This window comes from Dendrobates tinctorius, unplaced genomic scaffold (assembly GCF_039654945.1).
Source record: "Dendrobates tinctorius isolate UK_male_01 unplaced genomic scaffold, ASM3965494v1 ptg000301l, whole genome shotgun sequence".
Classification (NCBI taxonomy): domain Eukaryota; kingdom Metazoa; phylum Chordata; class Amphibia; order Anura; family Dendrobatidae; genus Dendrobates; species Dendrobates tinctorius.
This window is the reverse complement of record NW_027361968.1, coordinates 1,561,102-1,586,035: the sequence shown is the minus strand read 5'-3', so window position 1 is coordinate 1,586,035 and position 24,934 is coordinate 1,561,102. Positions and strand designations below refer to the sequence as shown.

General features: G+C 46.1%; 1 protein-coding gene across 1 annotated transcript; it reads left to right on the top strand.

Moving 5' to 3' along the window:
- Window positions 1-565: 565 nt before the first annotated feature.
- Window positions 566-23,453, top strand: LOC141073447 (uncharacterized). Its single transcript, XM_073560671.1, has 5 exons — window positions 566-3,012; window positions 3,420-3,762; window positions 4,406-4,529; window positions 21,860-21,933; window positions 22,340-23,453. Exons 2-5 carry the CDS (start codon window positions 3,450-3,452, stop codon window positions 22,534-22,536), a joined length of 708 nt encoding a protein of 235 aa, XP_073416772.1. The 5' UTR covers window positions 566-3,012; window positions 3,420-3,449; the 3' UTR covers window positions 22,537-23,453.
- The last annotated feature ends 1,481 nt before the right edge of the window (window positions 23,454-24,934 follow it).

The following is a 24,934-nucleotide window of genomic DNA, read 5'->3' as shown; positions in this document are numbered from 1 at the left end:
TGGGTGGCCACAGGCAAAGTGCCTAATGACACTCAGAGGCAGACTTTGACTCAGGACACTTTGTTATTGTTACGTAAATGGGAGAAATTGGTAATCAAAGGAGGACTATTGTACCGAAAAGCAGTATCGCGGATGACATCAGCAATAGCTTGGCAGGTAGTAGTACCAACTTAGCGAACTAGCTCGAGAGGCCCATGAAAAAGGGGCTCATTTTGGGGCTCAAAAGGCTTTTCAATTGTTGCAACAAATAGCCTACCACCCTCGCTTGCAGACCGCAGTGGAAGAAGCTTGCATTGCGTGCCGCCTGTGTGAACTAACTAAATCACCCGCACAATGGGCCCCAGTACAGACAATAGTAACGTCAGCACCCCTGGAACTCTTAATAATAGACTATTTGACCATTTGACCATTGGCCCCACGCGCCAGGAGTATGAACACTGTCTCGTCATGGTGGATCATTTCACCAAATTCGCCGTAGTAGTCCCTACTCGAGATCAAACTGCGGAGTCGGCCACCTACGCGATTTGTAAAATCTTTATCCAAGTACATGGCTGCCCCCAACGAATCCATTCAGATCAGGGTGCGTGCTTCCTGGGAAAAGTCATGGAAGAACTACACCGTCTATATGGTATCGATAAATCCCGAACCATTCCGTACCACCCACAAGGGAATGGGGCCTGCGAACGATTCAATCGGACATTGATCCAAATGTTACGCACCCTGGAGAGCGACCGAAAGGCCCGCTGGCCTGAATACATCCCTGAACTGGTGTGGGTTTATAGCAACCGGGTACACCAAGTCACCGGTTACACTCCTTACTCACTATTTGGCCGGGAATCATGGAGGTGAAATTAAACCCAGAAGAGGAACAACCATGGATAAGGGTCTCCCCGTGGGTCCGAAATCACCGGCATCAGCTGTAAACCCTGCACCGAATCGTCCACACAAAACTTCAAGACCTGTAACATCCAGGGGGAACTCTCCCTCAATCCATCGACATCCAGGCTGGAGATCAGGTACTCGTACGAGATCAACACCCCCAAAACAAGTTGGAGCCATGCTGGGAAGAAAGTCCCTATTGGGCGTTACGCCAAATAAGCCCCGACAGACCGGTATATGAAATACTATCTGAAAAAGACGGGGACCACTTTACCCATACCGTACACCGTAATATGCTATGACCCTGTACGTCCACTGATCCTGCACAACTCGAGGCCCCTCCTCATGTCTCAGAACCCCCGCCAGCAGTATTGGATGAGGACGACGAGGAAGATCACCCCACCGTACAAGCAGACACTTCGAGAGATAATACGTCAGCGGACCCGGTCGACCCACCAAGCCCGGTTGACCCACCACCTTCCACCGCCCCAGAGGATTCCATCACAGTTGAACCACGACGCTCCGAGCGGTCAACAGCTGGCAAATCCCCTGAACGCTATGAACAGGACCAGTTTGTATGGCAGAAAAGACTGTCAACTCAAGGCCCAGGCCGCCTCAAGCCCTCGCCTGAGGACTGGTGAGCATACAGGATGGGGGAGTGTAGGAGGAGGAGTCCCCGCTGTGTATCCGGCCCGGAACCAAGGGGACTGTCACCAATGTTTCTAGGGGGACTGTTTCCGGGAGACATAATTAGGGGACAGGACACAGAGAGTTCTAGAAAGGTTGGGGGTGGAGCCAATATAAAAGGGGCTGAGGACACCAGGAAGTGTCAGATTACGGAGCAGGAGAGGAGGAGCCAGGAAGCTAAAGGGTGCCAGAAAGCCAGAGTGAGAGCCAGAGCAAGGAGAAGAGAGCAGCGACTGGAGAGGCTAAAGGGAGACTCACCACTGACAGAAGAGGGACGGCACTGAGCCGCCCAGCGGAGAGACACCGACCACTCGGCCGTGCTACCAGCGACCACCACCGCCCGACTCCAGCCCGCGGCCGCCGCCTCTCCACTCCAGCTCACCGTCCCCCGCGGCCGCCACTGCCAGTCCACGGCTGGTGGCTGCGGCTTACACGTCCCGATCCCCAGGCAACGCCGTCCTGCCTCCATCGGGAGGTGCAACACAGAGGGATTCTTTAAAAGACTGCTGTGCCCCCACTTCGCCTGGGCGTTGGAACGCCCGAAGCCTCTGTCAGGTCCTCGTCGGCTGGGCCCAGCGGCTGAAACGCTGAAGCAGCACTGACCAGCACTCTGCCGGACATCAGAAAGGATAAGTGACACATTGTAGGTAATACTCAGGACCCGTAGGTGGCCATACCGCGGCCCTATAGTGACCCGTCTTTGCCGGGTTAGTCGTGTTCGTGTTACCACTGTATTCTTGTGTTTGATCCCTGTGAGCAGGCTCGGACTGGCCCATAGGGTAACAGGGGAATCCCCCGGTGGACCCCTGTGCAGATCTAGGCCCCCAACCCCACTATATGGGCAGTTCTTGGCATAATTCACATTATTTACTCTCTATAGAAAAAAAAACTGCATCTTATTCATTAACCAAACTACCCAGTTTATTATTATATAGAGCTATGGATACATTTGTGAACAAGGGTAGTGTAATATTTGTATGCAGGTGAAAAGTGGGCCCCCAAAGTCATTGTTATTGGTGGGCCCTTAGCACCCCAGTCCGAAACTACCTGCGAGGATAACTATTGTTCACTTGTTTGGTTGCTCGAGATAGCCTAAAGGCATATATACATAAAAAGTTACATCTTAAGTTCATCACGTTTCCCGCCTCGTCACTGCATCCCACGTACCTGCGATTACTACAGCAGATTCTCTTTAAGTTATCTAAACACGTGAGATGGATGTAAACCGAACATTCATACAGCAAACATCTATCTCTCCTAGTTCCCCCATACACGAGGGATCGGTTTAACCAAGAATTCTGTGTTCTTCACAGGGACAGAGGCGAGAGCCGATGCCAGGCAGATGGCAGCAGGTGTTGAAATTTCATCTGCCCCATCCTTCCCTTCCGTAACATCATCTGTCAAGGGAGAGTTGGGAGGTCACGATCTCAGATTGGACAAGCGAAGGTATTCGGCATTCCCTCCTTGGTAATATAAAAACTTGATAGTTCTTTATTAGTGATCCATGTAATCTATTAGTAATCCACGTTGTCAGATTCATCCTACTTTCACCTACTCTGTATGGGGGTCCGTAGAGATAAGGCAATGGTCAATACAATGACGTCTCTACTCCTGGTCCTAGAAAAGCAGGGCTCCAATAGTTAATATGTCCTCATATTTGGGTGGCTTTACAACTGCAGCCACATTTGATAAGAAATGATAACATTGTTAAATGAGGCGTGGCGCGTAATTAGGGTTATAGGTTGTAAAGGAGGGCCATAAGCTCAACAGTTATCACAGACCACTTTCATTTCACTGAAACATTTACCATCCAACACATTTTTTCTTCACTTCACCCTCGTACATTGGAGAAGTCGAGACTCCGAGCATCTCCCGTGAGAACCATGCAGAGCATTCCTGAAATGACCAACTACATCAAGAACTTCAGTCTTAAGGGCTGTAATAATAAGGGCTTCTCCCGAGTCCTCCTCCAACTCTTTGGTTATTTGGGTCATGGGAAATCGTCCTTCATCAACACCTCTAAGTACGTCCTGGATGACACTGAGTTCAAGACCTACGCAGACGTGAAGAATATGGATAGTGGTAACACCACGGAGAGGTTCACCTACGAGCTCACCGACACACTCACTCTGGTGGACAACCGAGGCTGCTCCGTCATGAACGAATATGAGACTGGGGAAATATTTGCACAATTAGGTAAATATCTGCATTCAAGATTTCTTACTACTATTTTATCTGTCTACATATCATTATATAAGAATATTATGAACCAGACATTTTTACTAGAGATCATTTTTAGAAGACTGTAATAGGGTTTTCTAATCCCCATGAATTATCTTCTATCTACAAGATAAGTAATAATTCTTGGGTTTGGCTGATGGGACCCTATCTCGTGACTTCCCCTCTATGTTCCACTGGTTCGCAGCTGCAGAATCAAGTCCTGGAGATACATTGCGGCACTGAAGTTCTGATGATCATTCACCTTAGCGCTACTTTCGGATATCTCCCCAGTGTTATAAATTTACAGTGGAGCAGGAGGGCACACGCAGGACCGACTACTTTGTTCTTCTACTTGTGGTGGTAGTGGTCCAGATAGAACCAGAAAAGATCCATTGGATGGAAACTGCACCAATCTAACAATTATAAATACAACAATTTCACTGGAATAAAGCATAAAACATGTTTCTAATGTGCTGAAGTCTCTGTTGGGAGAATGATGTTCTCCTCTATGGCCATCATGTACTGCTACATCCCAAACCTGGAGGTGGTCCAGAACAATCCACTTCTGCCCCCGGCCTTTTGTTTCTTTATCTTTTTCTTTTCCTTTGTATTCTTTCAGGTAATTTGCTGCCACTCAATAAACAAGTGACGTGGAGTAAGGGCAACGGACTGGTGGACAGAATCATTCAGGCAGAGCGCTTTGTGCAGACATCGGACTTCATATATCCCATATTTGTCTACAGGTCAGTGGATGATATAAGAACCAACGAAAAGACTAAGAACACAATACAAATAGTGAACAGCTGTGAGAATAGAAAACTCCACGGACAAAGCAGACTATACAAAGGGCCAAATAAAAGACAATATACTGAATTATAGATGAAAACCACACCTTAATATATCAAAAATAGCAAATTATTGTACCTAGAACCACCACATAATATACACAGAACTGCACCGTACTGTACCTAGAACCACAGCACAATATACACAGAACTGCACCGTACTGAGCCTAGAATCACAGCATAATATACACAGAACTGCCCCTTACTGTACCTAGAACCACAGCATAATATACACAGAACTGCCCCTTACTGTACCTAGAACCACAGCATAATATACAAAGAACTGCCCCATACTGTACCTAGAACCACACTAGAATATACACAGACCTGCACTATACTGGACCATACTGTACCTTTAACCACACCAAGATATACAGATTACCCATTATATCACCAGTATCAAATTAGGATGGACAGCAATGTGAGCAGCCTCTTCTTACCTCAGCACCACTTGTATTTCCAGTATTAGATCATATAGAAATGGTGGACAGCAGTGTGAGCAGCCTCTTCTTACCTGAGCACTCATGGTATCTCCAGTAGAGTTGAGCGACTTTTGGTTTTTTAGGGTCGCGTTTCGTTTCGTGAAACCCGACTTTTCCAAAAGTCGGGTCGAGCAAGATCGTCCGATTATAGGGAAAAGTCGGGGTCGTCCCGAAACACGAAACCCAATGTAAGTCAATGGGGAATAAAAGTCGGCAGTGAGAGGAGGACAGGAAACACACCTACAGTGCCCATTTGAATGCCAAAAGCATCAATTCTTCTTTCTTAAGCTTGTCAACCTTAATTAACTTCATAATACAAGTTACGCACTGAAAAATGGGGGTTATTTGGCTAAAGTTGTGGGGGGGGAGGGCTGGCTGCAGGTTTTCATGTGCCCTGGGCGAAAGAGCGCCCCTTTAACACATACCACAACTCATCATGCTCCGATACGGCAGAGAAATAGCGGTATAGTACAATGAAAAATACTTCACTTTTTACATCTCATGACGAGGCCCATCTATTTCTCCATACAGAATCATTGGTCCCATATAATGTTTGAAACAGTATATGATGAACTCCACATAATGCTACAGTATATGTTGGTCCCCATGGATGAACCTCCACTGTCTTATGGGCCCAAATAATGCTCCAAACATAATGGGCCCCATTTCTAATGCTCTAGTGTATAATGGGCCCTGTAAATGCTGCTCCAGTGTCTGATGTCCACCTTTGGAATGTTCCAGTGTATGGTGGGCCCCATCTATCATTCTCCAGAGTATAGTGCTCCCCAAAAATTGCTGTCCCAACATTGAAAACAATCAAATAAGTCTCCTCGCTAGGGAATCCCTGTACTTGTCTGGACAGGTGCTATAGCTTGCTTAACAGCTCGCCAGCCGTTCTCACGCCCAGTATGGATTACACGTGATTGCACAAAGGTGAGAAAGGGTACCGTATCCCCAGATAACATGTATGGATAGCGTACACATTCAAAATATATGTCTATACAGCATGAGGCAGGCTCAGACGGTGTTAGGCCCAGTATGGATTGCACGTGATTGCACAAAGGTTAGAAAGGGTACCGTATCCCCGGATAACATGTATGGATAGCGTACACATTCAAAATATATGTCTCAGGAGGCAGGCTCAGACGGTGTTAGGCCCAGTATGGATTGCACGTGATTGCACAAAGGTTAGAAAGGGTACCGTATCCCTGGATAACATGTATGGATAGCGTACACATTCAAAATATATGTCTATACAGCATGAGGCAGGCTCAGACGGTGTTAGGCCCAGTATGGATTGCACGTGATTGCACAAAGGTTAGAAAGGGTACCGTATCCCTGGATAACATGTATGGATAGCGTACACATTCAAAATATATGTCTATACAGCATGAGGCAGGCTCAGACGGTGTTAGGCCCAGTATGGATTGCACGTGATTGCACAAAGGTTAGAAAGGGTACCGTATCCCCGGATAACATGTATGGATAGCGTACACATTCAAAATATATGTCTCAGGAGGCAGGCTCAGACGGTGTTAGGCCCAGTATGGATTGCACGTGATTGCACAAAGGTTAGAAAGGGTACCGTATCCCTGGATAACATGTATGGATAGCGTACACATTCAAAATAAATGTCTATACAGCATGAGGCAGGCTCAGACGGTGTTGGGCCCAGTATGGATTGCACGTGATTGCACAAAGGTTAGAAAGGGTACCGTATCCCTGAATAACATGTATGGATAGCGTACACATTCAAAATATATGTCTATACAGCATGAGGCAGGCTCAGACGGTGTTGGGCCCAGTATGGATTGCACGTGATTGCACAAAGGTTAGAAAGGGTACCGTATCCCTGGAAAACATGTATGGATAGCGTACACATTCAAAATATATGTCTCAGGAGGCAGGCTCAGACGGTGTTAGGCCCAGTATGGATTGCACGTGATTGCACAAAGGTTAGAAAGGGTACCGTATCCCTGGATAACATGTATGGATAGCGTACACATTCAAAATATATGTCTCAGGAGGCAGGCTCAGACGGTGTCAGGCACAGTATGGATTTGACGGCCCAGATTACACAGCGGAGGAGCAGGGAGAGGTAAAGATTGCAAATGCTGGGGCCCTGCTCAAGCAAGGGGGGCCCACTCGTGGGCGTCGGTACTGGCACTGGGCCCCTCATAGTACAGCGGTGTGTCTGACGGCGGGTGTGCACCACCACCGTCAGAGACACTTGATTGCACTATGAGGGACCCTGTGCCAGTGCCCGCGCCCAAGAGTCGACCTACCCACCTGTCCAGGACAACGGCACTCGCATGGTGTCGTGCGGTAGGTGGTGACCCCGGCCATGGGGGGGGCAGCACAGTTAGGGAGTTTTAGAAAGTGGCATATGTTGATATTGGACATTCAGCTGATGCAAAAGGCGAAATAGGTGAAGTACCAGGAAGAGGTGGACCAAAGCAAGCCATTTTTCTGTCACCCTATGTGTCATCAGGGGAAGGTGGGACAAAATCCTTGGAAACCCATGCGTGGTTCATTTTAATGAAGGTTAGATCATCCACATTTTGGGTTGACAGACGGGTCCTTTTTTCTGTCAGGATTGATCCAGCTGCACTGAAGACTCTTTCCGATAGCACACTTGCAGCTGGGCAAGCGAGCTCCTGTAAGGCATATTGTGCCAATTCAGGCCAGGTGTCCAGTTTAGCGGCCCAATAGTCAAAGGGGAATGACCTGTGTGGGAGAACATCGATATGGGAGGAAAAGTAGTTTGTAACCATAGTTGACAACTGCTGTCTCCTGTCACTTTCCATCGATGCAGTATTACCAGTTGTGTGAGCGGTACTTGAAAAATCAGTCCACAACATTGTCATGAAACCCCTGTCTCCAACGCCACTTCTGCTGAGGGCACCACGAACACCTCTGCCAAGCTGCCCCCGGCCCGTACGGCTCGTGTGAGAACCATCACCGCTGCTGTGTGCTGGGAATGCCTCAAGCAACCGATTTACCAGAGTTGCTTGTTTATTAGCCAATATTAGGTCAAGGTTCTCCTGTGGCATGATGTTTTGTAATTTGCCTTTATAGCGTGGATCCAGGATGCTGGCCAACCAGTAGTCGTCATCGTTCATCATTTTGGCAATGCGGGGGTCCCTTTTTAGGATCCGCAAGGCATAATCTGACATGTGGGCCAATGTTCCTGGTGTCAATGATGCACTTCGAGTGCTGGGTGGAGGAGCACTTTCTGGCAAATCCACATCCCTCCAGTCACGCAGAAACCCTGTACCAGACCTTGCCAGGCCAACATTTTCACTTTCCCCACGAGATGCATCCTCCTCCTCTTCTTCCTCCACCTCGTCCAGGAGAGGTCCCTGAGCAGACAATGGCTGAATGTCATCAAGGATTCCCTCCTCCTCTTCCTCCTCATCAACATTGGCTGCAGACGCCTGCTCCTTAAGGTGCGTCAAAGTTTGCATGAGCAGACGCATAAGTGGGATGCTCATGCTTAGGATGGCGTCGTCTGCGCTTACCAGCCGTGTGCATTCCTCAAAACACTGAAGGACTTTACAAAGGTCTTTCAGCTTCGACCACTGCACACCTGTCAACTCCATGTCTGCTCTCAAAGTGCCTGGCCGTGTATCCTCCCACAAATGCATTATGGCCTGCCTCTGCTCGCACAGCCGCTCCACCATGTGCAGGGTGGAGTTCCACCTTGTTGCAATGTCGATAATGAGGCGGTGGTTGGGAAGGTGGAGCAATCGCTGCAGCTTCTGCATACGAACGGAGTGTACAGGCGACCGGCGGATGTGCGCGCACAGTCTTCGCACCTTCTGGAGCAGGGCTGTTAACTCCGGATAATTTTTGAGGAAGCACTGCACCACCAGGTTCAAGGTGTGAGCCAAGCAAGGTATGTGGCTGAGTTTTGAAAGGGCTATGGCTGCTACAAAATTATGGCCGTTATCACTAACTACCTTGCCTGCCTCAAGATGTACACTGCCCAGCCATGACTCAGTTTGTCGCTTCAAGTACTCGGCCAGCACCTCGGCGGTGTGTCTGTCGCCCAAACACATCATCTGCAACACAGCCTGCTGACGCTTTCCACTAGCTGCTCGATAGGGGGACACATCGTGTGCAACAGTGGCAGCTGCAGATGGAGTGCTCGTACGACTGCGCTCTGTGGACGAGCTTTCGCTTCTGGAGGAGGAAGAGGAGGAGGGTCGAACGCCTACAGCCAACTGTTTACTATACCGTGGGCTAGGCAGCACTGTCCCACCACCGCTGTCCCCTGTGGACCCTGCATCCACCACATTAACCCAGTGCGCAGTGATGGACACGTAACGGCCCTGGCCATGGCGACTGGACCATGCATCAGTTGTGAGGTGCACCTTTTCGCTCACTGACTGCTTGAGTGCATGGACAATGCGGTCTTTCACATGATGGTGGAGGGCTGGGATGGCTTTGCGAGAGAAGAAGTGGTGACTGGGTAGGTCATAGCCCTTGAGTTCGCGGAAAGCTGTGCTTTCCACCAACCGAAAGGGCATCATCTCAAACGAGATTAGTTTGGCAATGTGGGCGTTCAAACCCAGTGTACGCGGATGAGAGACTGAGTATTTTCTTGTCCTACTCATAGTGTCTGGGAGGGTGAGCTGGACTTGAGAGCTGCATATGGTGGAAGTAGCGGTGGACAGTGCAGACTGAGAGAGGGTTGATGATGGTGATGGAGTTGGTGTTCTTTCTGATGGCCTAGAATCAGTCTTTCGTTGATATAACAGTGGGATTCCCTGACTGCTGTGGTCTTGCAACGACACCTCAACATTTGCTGCTGTGCTAACCGGTGGGCTTACAGTGGGGGAAACAATGTAGCGTTGCTGACTACCTTCGTTGTGATCAGTTGCACATGTGGCACTTGAGGTTTGGTGTTGTGTCCACGCTTGCAAGTGCATGCTGGTTAAATGTCTAAGCATGCAACTGGTATTCAAATTTTTCAGATTTTTCCCTCGGCTAAAGGTCTTTGCGCACTTCTTACAGATAACCTTGGCCTGATCATGAGGATTTTGTTCAAAAAAGTGCCACACTGCACTCTTCCTACTTTGGCAGACATTTTGCGGCCTAGCACGCTGTGATCTTTTGACCCTCTGGACAAGCTGTCCAGCAACTCTTTTGATGTTTGGAACCTGTCTTTGGAGTGCTCCGGGCCTGCCAGATAACAGCTGTTGCGATGTCGATGTCTGCTGTGGATGCTCCTCATCTGAGCTATTGGAAGCAGCACCCTCTTCCCCCAATGGATGCCAATCTGGGTCAACAACTTTGTCATCCATCACCTCCTCTTCTATGTCATGTGCACCTTCCTCTGTGTCACCGTGTATGGTGGTATAGTGTGCGGGAAGGGGCACCTGAGTCTCATCAGGGTCAGAATCTGGCTCTGTACACTGCGAGGACAATGTAGTGAGTGAATGTACCAGCAGAATCATCCATCAGCGGCTGTGCATCAGTGCACTCCATGTCAGATTCATCTTGGCCTGGGTAATTCACCATTTCACTTGATAATCCAGGCATGGTATGTGAAAACAGCTCCATGGAGTAATCTGTAGTATGGCCTGCGTCATCCTTCAATCTTGGTTGGGGTGAAGGACACAAGGAAAGGTGTGGTTCATGAACATGAGCCTCCAATGACGACTCAGTGCTTTTACTTTTTACAACTGAAGATAGAGGAGGCGATAGAGCTGGAGGCTGAGTCAGCAATGTAAGACAAAACTTTTTCCTGATGCTCTGGCTTTAAAAGCGGTTTGCCAACTCCTAGAAAACTAAGCGTTCGAGGCCTTGTGTAGCCAGACGATGACGCAGGGTCAGCACCTCTTGCATTCAGTCCTATTTTGCTCTTGCCACTACCATCAGATCCACCACCAACACCATCATTACCAGCTGCCAACCCCCGCCCAATTCCACGGCCTCTTCCACCAGCCTTCCTCATTTTTGGTAGAAATGTAGACAAAATCCAACAAACTATATAGTAATGTAAAACAAGGTACAAGGTGTCTATAGGACAGGGGAGATTTTGAATCTCTGCACACACTTTTGGACACTGGACACTTTTGGATTGTGTGAGGCCCACTGATATCTGAGCGCTATGTGACAGGCTCGATGGCACTGCTGTGACAAAAGTGACTAGAGGATAAGGGAGATTTTGAATTTCTGCACACACTTGTGGACAGTGGACACTTTTGGATTGTGTGAGGCCCACTGATATCTGAGCGCTATGTGACAGGCTCGATGGCACAGCTGTGACAAAAGTGACTTGAGGATAAGGGAGATTTTGAATTTCTGCACACACTTGTGGACACTGGACACTTTTGGATTGTGTGAGGCCCACTAATATCTGAGCGCTATGTGACAGGCTCGATGGCACAGCTGTGACAAAAGTGACTAGAGGATAAGGGAGATTTTGAATCTCTGCACACACTTTTGGACACTGGGCACTTTTGGATTGTGTGAGGCCCACTGATATCTGAGCTCTATGTGACAGGCTCGATGGCACAGCTGTGACAAAAGTGACTAGAGGATAAGGGAGATTGGATTGCTTTTAAAAAAGCAGTTTGCGGAGCAGTGGGTAAACAGCAATGCCAGCCTGTCAGGAAGCCTTAAAAGGCAGCCCAGCAACCAACACCACTGATACACCACTATATAGCCTCCCCTTGCACTGCACACACAGTGACTGGTGTGTTGTGCAGGCCAAATTGCTAGCAGCAGAAGCAGTTTTTTTTTCTTCTCAGCAGGACAAAAAAAAAAATTGGGATTGCTTTTAAAAAAGCAGTTTGCGGAGCAGTGGGTAAACAGCAATGCCAGCCTGTCAGGAAGCCTTAAAAGGCAGCCCAACAACCAACACCACTGATACACCACTATATAGCCTCCCCTTGCACTGCACACACAGTGACTGGTGTGTTGTGCAGGCCAAATCGCTAGCAGCAGAAGCAGTTTTTTTGTCTTCTTCCCTGCCTAACGCTCTCCCTACAGAATCAGCAGCAATCTCTCCCTATACTAAGATCGGCAGAAGTAAGATGGCGGTCGGCGTGCACGCCCTTTTATACCCCCTGTGACGCCCACCAAAGCAAGCCAATCACTTGCATGCCCTTCTGAAAGATGGTGGTGACCCGTGCCCATATCATCACGTTGCCCACAGTGTCCGTGGATCCTGATTGGCTGAAAAAGAGCGCAAAACAAACTTTTGAAACGCGACTTTGGCGCGTAAGTCGCCGACCTCTTGGCCGACCTCATCCTAGGGTCGGGTTTCGTTTCATGAAACCCGACTTTGCCAAAAGTCGGCGACTTTTGAATTTTTTGACCCGTTTCGCTCAACTCTAATCTCCAGTATTAGATTATATAGATAGGGTGGACAGCAGTGTGAGCAGCCACTTCTTACCTCAGCACTCCTGGTATCTCCAGTATTAGATCATATAGCTAGGGTGGGCAGCAGTGTGAGCAGCCTCTTATTACCCCAGCACCCTGGTATCTCCAGTAATAGACCAGATAGACAGAGAGGACAGCAGTGTGAGCAGCCCCTTTGGTATGTCCAGTTACAGATCAGATAGGCAGTAGTGATGAGTGAGCATCAGGATGCTCGGGTGCGCTAGTTACTCAATCAAATATTGCAGGTGCTTAGAGCGCCATGCTCGAATTCCCTCCTCACATGTTTAGTTGTGGTTGGACAGCCAGTAAACATGTGGGGACTCCCTGCCATACATGGTAATGCTGTATCCATATTGGCTACTGGCATTACTGTGATCATCGAGTACACTGTCCTCTGGAAGCAGTTCAGGGAAAGTTAGAGCAGGCATATTGTCAGGGGTTAATTTCTGTTGCAGGACTTGTATACCGCTGCTGCACCATTAAAACAAAAGTCCTTCTCAGGCAGGGTTTATTGCCTTACGCTCCCTCTATAGGTATACTGCTGCTGCAACCTAAACACAAAAGCTCTTTGTCAGGGCTACATACTTTCTTCTCCTTATTACTACTGGAAAATTTGCAGAAATATATTATATACCTAATTCCCACGGGACAAGGAGCGAGGTAAGGGGCGGGGGAGTGGACGTGCTGCTGATGGTGCACGCAACGGCATAAAGCCAATTCAAATGTTCCTTTTTTTCTGTTTTTTTCCCACACACCTTCCCACCCAAAAAAGGGTATACAGTTCATGGTTTCTTTTTCTTGTCCTCCTCCTCCATTGTATTAACAGGGTCATTGTGTGGCCCTCGTTACAAATTTTTAGAGATTCATCATGTGGCCCTCACTCCAAATGTTTACAGGGTTATCAGGCAGCCCTCATTCACAATTTCTAGAGGGTAAAAAGGCGGTAATCACTCTTAATTTTTAGAGGGTCATCATGTGACCCTCACTCTTAATTTTTCCAGGATGTCTATGATGCCTTCCTTCATAACTTTTACAGGATGTGTATGAGGCCACCTCTACAATTCTCTTATATACCGTATTTTTCGGACTATAAGACGCACCCCAAATTTTCAGGAAGAAAATAGAGAAAAAAAATAATGTGTCAAATGGGGGTCCGTCTTACTGTCCGTATTCAGGTTACTGGGGAAGGGATCAGCAAAGGTGTAGGAGTGATCACAGAGGTCGTTCGGTGGTCCAGGCTGGTGCGGTGGCCTCCGGGAAATCCCATCCCAAGCTGGTTCAGTAGCGGCGGCTCTGGGGTGGGAGGGCTGTGCTGGGGCAGGCTGTGCTCCGGGCAGGGGAAGCTGTGCTCTGGGGCAGGGGTGGCTGTACTCTGGTGCAGGGGATGTGCTCCAGTGCAGTGGCAGCAGCTCTCTGAGCTCCTTGGGGGGCTCCGTCGGCATTTTGTCAAAGCCCGGAGTCCCCCTTGCACATCCGTTGCTGCCATGTTGCGGTGGCCTCTGGGAACATGGCCTCCGGGAACATGGCCATCATGCCGGAGGCGGCACATGCTCATATTCAAATCTCGGCAATGAGATCTCAGGACAAGATCTGAATCTGAGCATGCGCCGCCCCGGCCCGGCGGCTATCTTCCCGGCGGCCACGTTCCCGAAGGCCACTGCAACATAGCAGCAACGGATGTGTGGGGGCCTCCGGGCTTTGAGGAAATGCCGGCGAAGCCCCCCATAGAGCACAGAGAGCTGCTGCTTCGGAGCACAGACCCCCTGCCCCATCACACGACAGGTCCCTGCCGCACCCGCACCTGCCACACGATTTGTAAGTATATTGCAACCATAAGAAGCACCCCTATCTTCCCAAAAATATTTTGGGGAAAAAAGTGCATCTTATGGTCCAAAAAATACGGTATATGTCATGTATGTGGGTGGTGTACGTGGACCAGTGTTGGACCGGGGTGCCAAGGGCCCACCAGTAGCATTGACTTTGGGGGGCCCACTTTTCACCTATATACAAATATTACATTACCCTTGTTCACAAATTTACCTATATCTTTATATAATATTGAACTGGGTAGTTTGGTTAATGGCTCCTTTTCTATACAGAGTGAATCAAGTCAATTATGCCAAGTAGTGCCCATACATTGGGAGCCAAGATCTGCACATGGGGCCCACCAGGAGATTCCCCTGTTACCCTATGGGCCAGTCCAAACCTGAAGTGGACCCACTGTGCCACGGGGCCGGGCTTACCTAGGAGGAGCGTAGCTTAGTGACCACCTGGTTTTCACTGGAGCTCCTGATGGTGAGGTCAGGCTTGAGCTGCAGATATGTGCCATGTACCAATCCTAGGCAGTCCCAAGTACTAGAGCTGCCGATCCCAAGAGTATGGCTCACTGACACGGACCGGAATCAGAGTCACATACAAGACTGGATTCAGAACCTATTTAGACAGGTGTGGATTCAGGGTTTGGACACAGCCGGTGTGAGCACAAAGTGCAGGTATGGCTGGTGCAGCTTCTGGGTTCAGGTACCACTGGTGAGGCATCAAGGTAACGTAACCAATATACGGGAATACAGGAAAAGGATAACAACTAACTACACTTGATTAGGATGAAGGACCTGGCAACATGAAATTGCACACACAATATAGGGAAACTGCAGGGGCTGCTCAGCACCTTCCTATTGGGGCTGGTACCTTTTATACAAGATGCCTCCCAGCATGGAGAGTGAAAGAGAACCATGCGGGGGGTGCCGGCATCGGTGTTACAATATGTACAACCCCAGGGGGAAATGTTGTTCAGCACTTGCACATAGAGCATAGGCTTTACCAGTCTAAGAGTCTCACTCCTTAAAAATGGGAAAAAATGTTTTCTGAGGCCTCCTCTACGTGTCTTCCAGGGTACATTGCAGTCCCTCCTTCGAATGTTTGGCAGCCCTTGCACTTGATGCATAGGCTTTATGAGTCTAGGTCTCTCACTACCCAACAATTGTGGAAGACTGTGTATGAGGCCTCCTTTATGTCTAATACAGGGTGAATCAGGTCGCTCTTCCTTCTAATGTTTGGCAGTTCCTGCATTGTCTGTGAGTCTCAGAGTCGCTCCTTCATAAATTACACAGGATGTGTCTGACCGGGTCACACACCACATGGCCAGATAAGGTAGTACAATGGTAAAATTACTAAAGGAGGGTGTAGTTTTATTTCCCCCTCTACTATGTCATCTACTGTAGTCATAGGGGAGGTGGAAATACAGTGGGGGATGACCGGCTATTAAGGGGAGGAGGAGACTTTTTTTTCTCTTTTTAATTTTGCCTTATATACAAGTCATCATACAGAATGTTTCCTAACATTTTTTCCTGTAAAATCCATTTTATCTTCAGTTTTGTATGTTTTTCTGTCAGTCCAAAAAAGTGGAGTAATCCAGCGTCCTGGGAGTCAGAGATGTGACCAGTAGATACTGTATAAGGCCTCTTTCACACATCAGTTTTTTGCCTTCAGGCGCGATCCGGCTTTTTTTTGTAAAACCGGATCCGGCAAAATGCAATGCCGGATCCAGTTTTTCCCCATTGACTTGCATTAGCGCCGGATCGTGCCGGATGGCATTGCGTTTCATCCGTTTTTTGCCGGATCCGGCAACTTGTCTCATTCCGGCGTCTGGAAAAAACGGCTACTGTAACGTTTTTTGTCTCCGGCGAAAAAGCCGGAAGCGCCGGATCCGGCGCTTCCAGCTTTTTGCTACAATGAAAGTCTATGGGCGCCGGAATGCGACGGATCCAGCCACCGGATCCGTTTTTTTTAAGTCTGCGCATGCTCAGATCCAATTGGCCAGCCCCCAGGAACAGATATAACCTGCTAGACGGATCCAGCAAAAAAACGGATCCGTTTCTACAGTTCTCCAAAATTTATGCCGGATCCGTTTTTTCTAAAAATAGCCGGATCCTGCCTGACGGCAAAAAACTGATGTGTGAAAGTAGCCTAACTGCAACATGAAGGGATGAGGGGAAAGAAGCTCAGACTCTAGGGAAAGGGTGAGTGGAGACCCCTAGATAGATCTGATAACACCCTACCTGCCCTACCATCCCTAAATTGGTTTCTCACCAATCACCAAGCAGGAAACCTAAGCCCTGTATATAGCTAGAGCTAGAGCTAGGCCCTGGATTTAGTCAATCCCCACTTTAACCTAAAGACAAAAAGTCATGGGGAAGAGTCCTGAGGAGAGAATTTGCATATTCCCAGTGCCTTCTGCGGTAAGTGAAGAGTCTCCGTGAGCTCAACGATCACTGGATTTTGGTCGTTGCAGCTGAGAAGAGGAAATTGGTAAACTGCGCGCTGATAGGCGTGCAAATTTTGGCTCATTTTTCATCACTTAACAATAACAATATGGAAGAGGCCAGGAGCCATCTGGTGAGCTGCATTTCTTGCTACATGTTCACAGACTTAACAGTGGAAAAGCCAAACTTCACATGTCACAAATGCAGCTTGTGTCCCTGCTGGAGGAAAAGGTGCAAAATCTCGAAGAGAGGTTGGCTACGTTGAAGATCATTAAGGAAGGTGAAGAGTTCTTGGACAGAGCAGAATTATCTCTTCATGTTACAGAAAGAGAAGAAATACGAAGTGCACCTGAAGAAACAGAGGAATGGAGACATGTGACCCAGAGAAGCAGGAGGACCAGGAGGCAGTCAGCACCCATACTGCTCAGGAACCAGTAACAGGCTCTCACGCAGGAGAACGATGAAGAAATACATCAGGATAAGACTTTGCCCACAAACAGCAACCTTGTATGCCTTCAGAGTCCACCTGGATGGAGAAAGAAAAATGATGTGAAGAAGAAACGGAGAGTGGTGGTCATGAGGGATTCCCTGTTGAGAGGAACAGAGGCCGCTATCTGCAGACCGGATATAACTTCAAGAGAAATGTGCTGTCTTCCAGGTGCAAAAATTAAAGATGTGACTGACAGGATATCAGGACTCTTCAGACCTACAGATGACTACCCATTCCTGCTACTACATGTGGGGACAAATGACACCGCAAGAAACGACCTGGGAACCGCCATGGAACAAGGAGGTGGAATAAGATTCTGCAGGTGAACAACCGGCTACGTCGATGGTGCCGTCAGCAAGGATTTGGATTTCTGGATCACGGAGTGAACTACTTATACGATGGACTACTTGCTAGAGATGGGGTGCACCTTACGAAGACTGGAAAGCATGTATTTGGAAGTCGCCTTGCTACACTTGTAAGGAGAGCTTTAAACTAGAGCAACATAGGAAGGGAAGCAAAAGACCAGAAAAAGCCATACACCTGACAAATGCTATTGAGAACTCTGCTATTAGAAGTGGAAAGGAAGAACAAAGACGAAAGAATCTAATTAATAAAAATATTGGAGAAAGAGAAACCTATCACAAACTAAAATGTTTCTATACTAATGCACAAAGCATGGGCAACAAACAAGGAGAATTGGAACTACTAACACAGGAAAAGAAATATGATGTCATTGGAATCACTGAAACTTGGTGGGACAATACACTTGGAATACAAGACTAGAAGGATACAACTTATTTGCTAAGCAAAGCACCTGAAGTAATTCTCCAAATTCTGATTAACCCACTCGATCTGTCTATTCGACTGGGGATGGAAGGCAGAGGAAAAGGACAGCTGCACCTCCAGTTGAAAATAGAACGCCCTCCAGAACTTGGAAACAAATTGGGGCCCTCGATCGCCGGTAACGCGAAGAAGTGAACTATCTTGCTGAACCTATTTACCATAACCAAAACCATAGTCTTGCCTGCAGATATCGGTAGGTCAGTAATAAATTCCAAGGACAAGTGTGTAAATGGCCTGCTACGAATAGGTAGCGGAAGAAGAGTACCAGACGGACAGGTATGTAATACTTTAAAATGTGCACAAAAACTACAAGCAGATAAGTGTTCAACCACATCATGAGTGTGAGCAACCTCTACCTATCTAAAATAAGCAACATCTTTTTATCTCAGCCCCCTGAGTAACTCCAGTATTAGATCACATAGACAGGGTAGATAGGAGTGTGAACAGCATCTTCTTACTTCAGCCCCCTATGGATCTCCAGTATTAGACTAGATAAACTGAGTAGACAGCAATATGAGCAGTCTCTTCTTACCTAAGCACCTCTGGTATCTCAAGTATTAGACCAGATAAACTGACTGGACAGTAGTGTGAGCAGCCTCTGGCAGGTCCTGTATTAGACAAGATAAACTGAGTGGACAGCAGTATGAGCAGCCTCTTCTTTCCTCCCCACCTCTGGTATCTCTAGCATTAGACCAGGTAAACTAAGTGGACTGTTGTGTGAGCAGCCTCTTCTTACTACAGCACCTCTGGTATCTCCAGTATTACACTAGATAAACTAAGTGAACAGCAGTGTGAGCAGCCTCTTCTTACCTCAGCACCTTCAGTATCTCCAGGATTAGACCAGATAAACTGAGTGGATAGCAGTGTAATCAGCCTCTACTTAACTCTGCACCTCTGGTCTCTCCTGTATTAGACCAGATAAACTGAGTGGACAGCAGTGTGAGCAGCCTCTTCTTACCTCAGCACCTTCAGTATCTCCAGGATTAGACCAGATAAACTGAGTGGACCGCGGTGTGAGCAGTCTCTTCTTATCTCAGCACCTCTGGTATCTCCAGTATTAGACCAGATAAAATGAGTGGACAGCAGTGTGAGCAACATCTTTTTTTTACCTCAGCACCTCTAGTATCTCCAATATTATACCAGATAAACTGAGTGGACAGCAGTGTGAGCAACATCTTTTTTTTACCTCAGTACCTCTAGTATCTCCAGTATTAGACCAGATAAACTGAGTGGACATCAGTGTGAACAGTCTCTTCCTATCTCAGCACCTCTAGTATCTCTAGTATTAGACCAGATATACTGAGTGGACAGCAGTGTGAGCAGTCTCTTTTTACCTCAGCACCTCTGGCATGTCCAGTATTAGACCAGATTAATTGAGTGGACAGCAGTGTGAGCAGTCTCTTTATCTCAGCACCTCTGGTATCTCCAGTATTAGACCAGATAAATTGAGTGGACAGGAGTGTGAGCAGTCTCTTTATGTCAGCACCTCTGGTATCGCCAGTATTTGACCAGATAAACTGAGTGGACAACAGTTTGTGAAACATCTTTTTTTTACCTCAGCACCTCGGGTATCTTCAGCATTAGACCAGATAAACTGAGTGGACATCAATGTGAACAGCCTCTTCTTACCTCAGCACATCTAGTATCTCTAGTATTAGACCAGACAAACTGAGTGGACAGCAGTGTGAGCAGTCTTTTCTTAAATCAGCACCTCTGGCATCTCCAGTATCAGACCAGATAAACTGAATGAACAGCAGTGTGAGCAGTCTCTGCTTATCTCAGCACCTCTGGTATCTCCAGTACTAGAACATGTAAACTGAGTGGACAGCAGTGTGAGCAGTCTCTTCTTACTTCAGCACCTCTGGCATCTCCAGTATCAGACCAGATAATCTGAGTGGACAGCACTGTGAGCAGTCTCTTCTTATCTCAGCACCTCTGGTATCGCCAGTATTAGAACAGGTAAACTGAGTGGACAGCAATGTGAGCAGTCTCTTCTTACCTCAGCTTTTGTTTTATCTTCTATACTAGATGATAATAAGTACCCTGGGAGCTCATCTTTCTTCATGTGAAGGTTGTTAGCAGAGCTTCCTAGTGGACCTGCTCACAGGCATCTCACCTATTAACATTTTGGGATTATTAGACAGTTGTTTGTTAGTGTAGGATGAAACCATGTAATGTACTTCATAAAGAAAATGAGTGTGATGTGCTAATTGAACATATTGATAAATTTCTTTTTAACTCCTTTCCGACATTGGGCGTAATAGTAGGCTGATGTTGGACTCCCTCCCTTTGATGTGGGCTCCGGCATTGAGCTCAGATCTTTTCTGGTGCATATTAGCTGTTTTGAACCACCCGTGGCTGTTAACTAGTTAAATGCCGCTGTCAATCTTTGACAGAGGCATTTAACCCTTGCTTCCGGCAAGCGCGCTGGAAATCCCGCCCATTGGTGACCCCGTTATGTGATCGCGAGTCACCGATGAGTTGGCATGACAACCAGAGGTCTCCAGCAGACCTCTATGGTTGTCACTGCCGGATTGCTATGAGCGCCGCCTGGTGGTCGGTGCTCATAGTAAGTGAGGAATTCTGCTACATACAGGCGATCTGATCACCGCCTGTATGTAGCAGAGCCGATTGGATTATGGCAGCTTCTAGTCTCCCATGGAGACTATTGATGAGTGCCAAATGTAAAAAAAAAATGTTTTTAAAAATATTAAAAAATATAGAAAAGTTCAAATCATCCACCTTCCGCCCCATTCAAAATAAAACAATAAATATAAATCAAACATACACATATTTGGTATTGCCGAGTTCAGAATCACCAGATCTATCAATATAAAGAAAGATTTACCCGCTCGCTAAACGGCATAACAAGAAAAAAAGTCAAAACGCCAGAATTACTTTTTTTGGTCGCCGCAACATTGCATTAAAATGCAATAACGGGAGATCAAAAGACATATCTCCACCAAAATGGTATCTTTAAAAATGTCAGCTTGGCGCACAAAAAATTAAGCCCTCACTCAACCCGATATCACGAAAAATGGAGATGCTACAGGTCTTGGAAAATTGCACAAATTTTTTTTTTTTAACTTTGAAATTTTTTGGTCACCACAACATTGCATTAAAATGCAATAATTAGCAATGAAAACATCTTATCTACACCAAAATGGTATCAATAAAATCATCAGCTCAGCATCGTAAAAATATGGGTCCTTATCAAACCCTAAATCACAAAAAACGGAACTGCTACGAGTCTTGGAAAATGGCGACATTTGTTTTTTACAAACTTTGGATTATTTTTCAACACTTAGATAAAAAAGAACCTAGACATGTTTGGGGTCTATGAACTCGTAGTAAACTGGAGAATCATATTGTCAGGTCAGTTTTAGCATTTAGTGAACATGGTGAAAAAAAATCTCAAAAATAAGTACTTTTTTGCAATTTCAACACACTTGGAATTTTTTTCCTGTTTTCCAGTATACAATATGTTAAAACCAATGGTGTCATTCAAAAGTACAACTCGTCCCGCAAAAAATACGCCCTCACATGGCCTCTGGGAAGAAAGGGAACAAAAAATGAAAATGCAAAACCAAAAATACCTCTGGTCGTTAAGGGGTTAATTCAATTTTTACTAGTTCTTTTTTTCCTATCTCTATTTCCCTCTGAAACCATTTAAGTTAATGCCATTAATAGTGTAGGCAAAGCCTCTGTACGACTTTTTATTAGTAATAATATCTTTTAAAAATGTCACATTTCCAGTGTAAAAAAAGGACTCTCATCTGATGAAGCACTCGAAATAAAGGCGCTCCTGACCACTGCCAGAAACCTAACAGGTAACCGTAGAGCTGGACTGCCAGGTGTTTATGGGATTTCTTCTTATTCTTCTTAATTCTCTTATCCAATGATTCAGATTTTCCCACAAAACAGTTTATCCAGAGTTATGTAAGGCTGTAGGCCAGGTCTAATCTCAGGATCTTATGATTTTCCTTCTTTACTACTTTATCAAAATTTCCTCTAAAGTTATATTTCGATATCCTCCATACTTTATTTTCTTGTTTCTTCTTCCCTGTGGTTTTCATAATGAATCCCTGAGATGATCACTGATAGAAGGTTACAATGTAACGTTTTATAAATTCATTATAATTTTCTTCTCTACATTTTTCATTTTTCCTCCACCATGATTTCTGCAGGGCGTAGCACTCCTCGTACATACTCAGTAGAGCATTTCTTCTTTTGCAGGAATTTTCCCTTTAGTCGTTCTCACCCATAAGACCAACCCTAACCTAAGAGACGTCCGGGCCAAGTTTGAGGACATGGATGTGGAGAGGATCTTCCCTCTTGAGAACTTCACCCCTGAAGATCACATAAAGACAAGAGGAAAACATGAAGATGTTCTGAAGCTCTTCATTGAAGTCATTAAAGACATTGAATTCTGATTGGAAAGATTTTCTTCCCCAGAGGATGAAAGAGAAAAAAGGAAAAAATTTGTACTTAATTTTGTGTATGAAAGAGAATTAAGAAAGAAGGAAGAAGAAATGCAGAAAAAGCATAGTGAGGAAATGAGGCGCAGAGAGATGAATAATCAGCCGAAAGTGTCAGGAAAAAAATGCGCTTTACAATAAATAAGAAGGGATTACACGTTCACCCCACATTTGATTTTATCCAGCCTACTATATCATATTCTATTGTTTTGTGTTTCCAGCTCCTATGCAGAATTATGCATCTCTTTGGTTACAGACTACTGTCTGTGTTTTTCCCTAAAAAGTTTCTGCACCAAATTATACAAAAATAACTTGCTGTGTTTCTTACTTTCCTTTTGCTTTTTAATGAATTTTCCTTTTTTTTTTGTTTTTTTATTTGATTCATTTTTTTTAATTTTGTTTTATTTTAGTGCACAGATAAAACATGCAATTGTGATTTCACATTCATTTTTTTTCCAGGCTCTCAATAAATGATGAAAAAGCACCAAAAGTGCAAAGTTCCACAGAATCTTAAAACACGCTCTGCCATTTTTGCATTTTACGCTCTTGTCCTCTGCTCCTTCCAGCCTGTTTTTATGTTAATCATTCAGTGCACACTGTCATCTTTTGGCATCTTTTCTTTATGCTGTGGCTTCTGGTTGTGATGTTACATGATGTGTTTCGTACAGTTTCTAGTCAGTTCTTCTGGTGGCGCACATTGTGACAGCATAACTATAAAGATATATTCCACAATGGCGCAGAGTGAAAATGTCCAAAGCGGCGGCAATGGCCGAAAAGGAGAGTGACAGGCTGAGCATGACTTTATTTAACCGTGTAACTGTTCTTTAACCCTCAATTCAATAAAGAAGTGGCACAAAGTGACAGAAAAAACATTTGGATTCGAAAATGTCTACAGTTTACTTCTTTATATAGTGTATCTGTAAATATATATTTATATAATTCATAGACAGGTGAAATATTGAAGCAATGACCCAAATAAAGCCAGTCATTCTTCTTACATTGAACCAACTTCAGTTGATCTATGGGAATAACTATCTTGTTTGGTGAATACAGTTATCTGGGACCACCATGGGATCTAGTATGGCACATGCACACGCTAACTTGGTGATGGTATGCCTGGAGGAGGATCTCTATACATACCACCACTTGGTCATGTAAGGAAGTGTATGGACTGTGCATAGACAATATTTTTTTTATTAGTCAGGCACAGAGATGAGTGAATGGGATCGAAACACGTTTGCCAATCTCAAATTCGACACAGACTTATCACAATCGGATTCGTGTTTGCTGTCACAAGCATTTTTACTCAAAGTCAGCGAAAGTAGGTCACAGTTTCCACTAATGCTTTTGTTATTACTTTGGCTAGGATAGTGTGCTGTAGGATGAGCGGTGGGGACGGGGGAACGTGTTTGATGAGGGAAAGGGGTGTGGAGAGGTTAAAGGAGCATCTGAAGAGATATCAGGAGCGTCTCATGCTTTTTTTTCACTTAACTTTGTGTGTGTTGATTCCGGCAACCAATCAGGGTGCAGAAACCGTCCACAACCTCATGACAAAGGTCTTCTGTGATTGGTTGCTGAAGTCACATGTCCTTGGCCATATAAAAAGTGGACATCTTGTTTTGTTGGCTCCATTTGCTCAGTGTCACAGAGAGGTCGCTCCTGCGCTGGTGCTGAAAGTGAACTAATACAAATCATTTGTGCTAACACTGTGTTTCAGTGGCAATTCAGAAGGCCAGATTTCCACTTAAAAATCAGTAGGCATAACAGTGTTGTTCAGGCACACTATCTAAGAAAATAAATAATGATTGTTCATTTAGTGACTGGTGACAGACAGCTGTGGGCCTAAGGTTGTGATACAGCAGGGTACAAGAGGGGAAGGGTACATACAACATGAGTGGGAAAAAGCAAGGTCATGGTGAAAGGGAGAATAGGCTTGATGTTCGACGTGTACGTGAGTTAGGTTTAATGTGACTGAAAGCTCAACTGAGCAAACACCATGTTGTCCTATCCAAAGACCACTGACAACATAACTGGCCGGGCAACTCGACTCCCTTTTGTTTTGCAGCCTCACAGTGGTACGCCTTGTAGATGAGGCTCAGAAAGAGCATGTACTCCAGTGGATGGCATCAAATGGCCTCTCCTCTTCCTCCATCTTAAAGGGAATCTGTCACCCCATTTTTGGGCTATGAGCTGCAGCCACCACCATCAGAGGCTTATCTACAGCATTCTGTAATGCATTCTGTAATGCTGCAGATAAGCCCCTGATGTAACCTGAAAGAGAAGAAAAACAAGTTAGATTATACTCACCCAGGGGCGGGGTGGGTGCGGTTGGTGTTGCATTCCGGTCCGGCGC

Excerpts from the sequence above, each read along its gene's own strand:
- LOC141073447 (XM_073560671.1), top strand. The coding sequence starts at position 3,450 with ATGCAGAGCATTCCTGAAATGACCAACTACATCAAGAACTTCAGTCTT. Across the intron at positions 3,763-4,405 it reads GGAAATATTTGCACAATTAG|GTAATTTGCTGCCACTCAAT; the intron begins GTAAATATCTGC and ends GTATTCTTTCAG. Across the intron at positions 21,934-22,339 it reads CACTGCCAGAAACCTAACAG|GAATTTTCCCTTTAGTCGTT; the intron begins GTAACCGTAGAG and ends CTTCTTTTGCAG.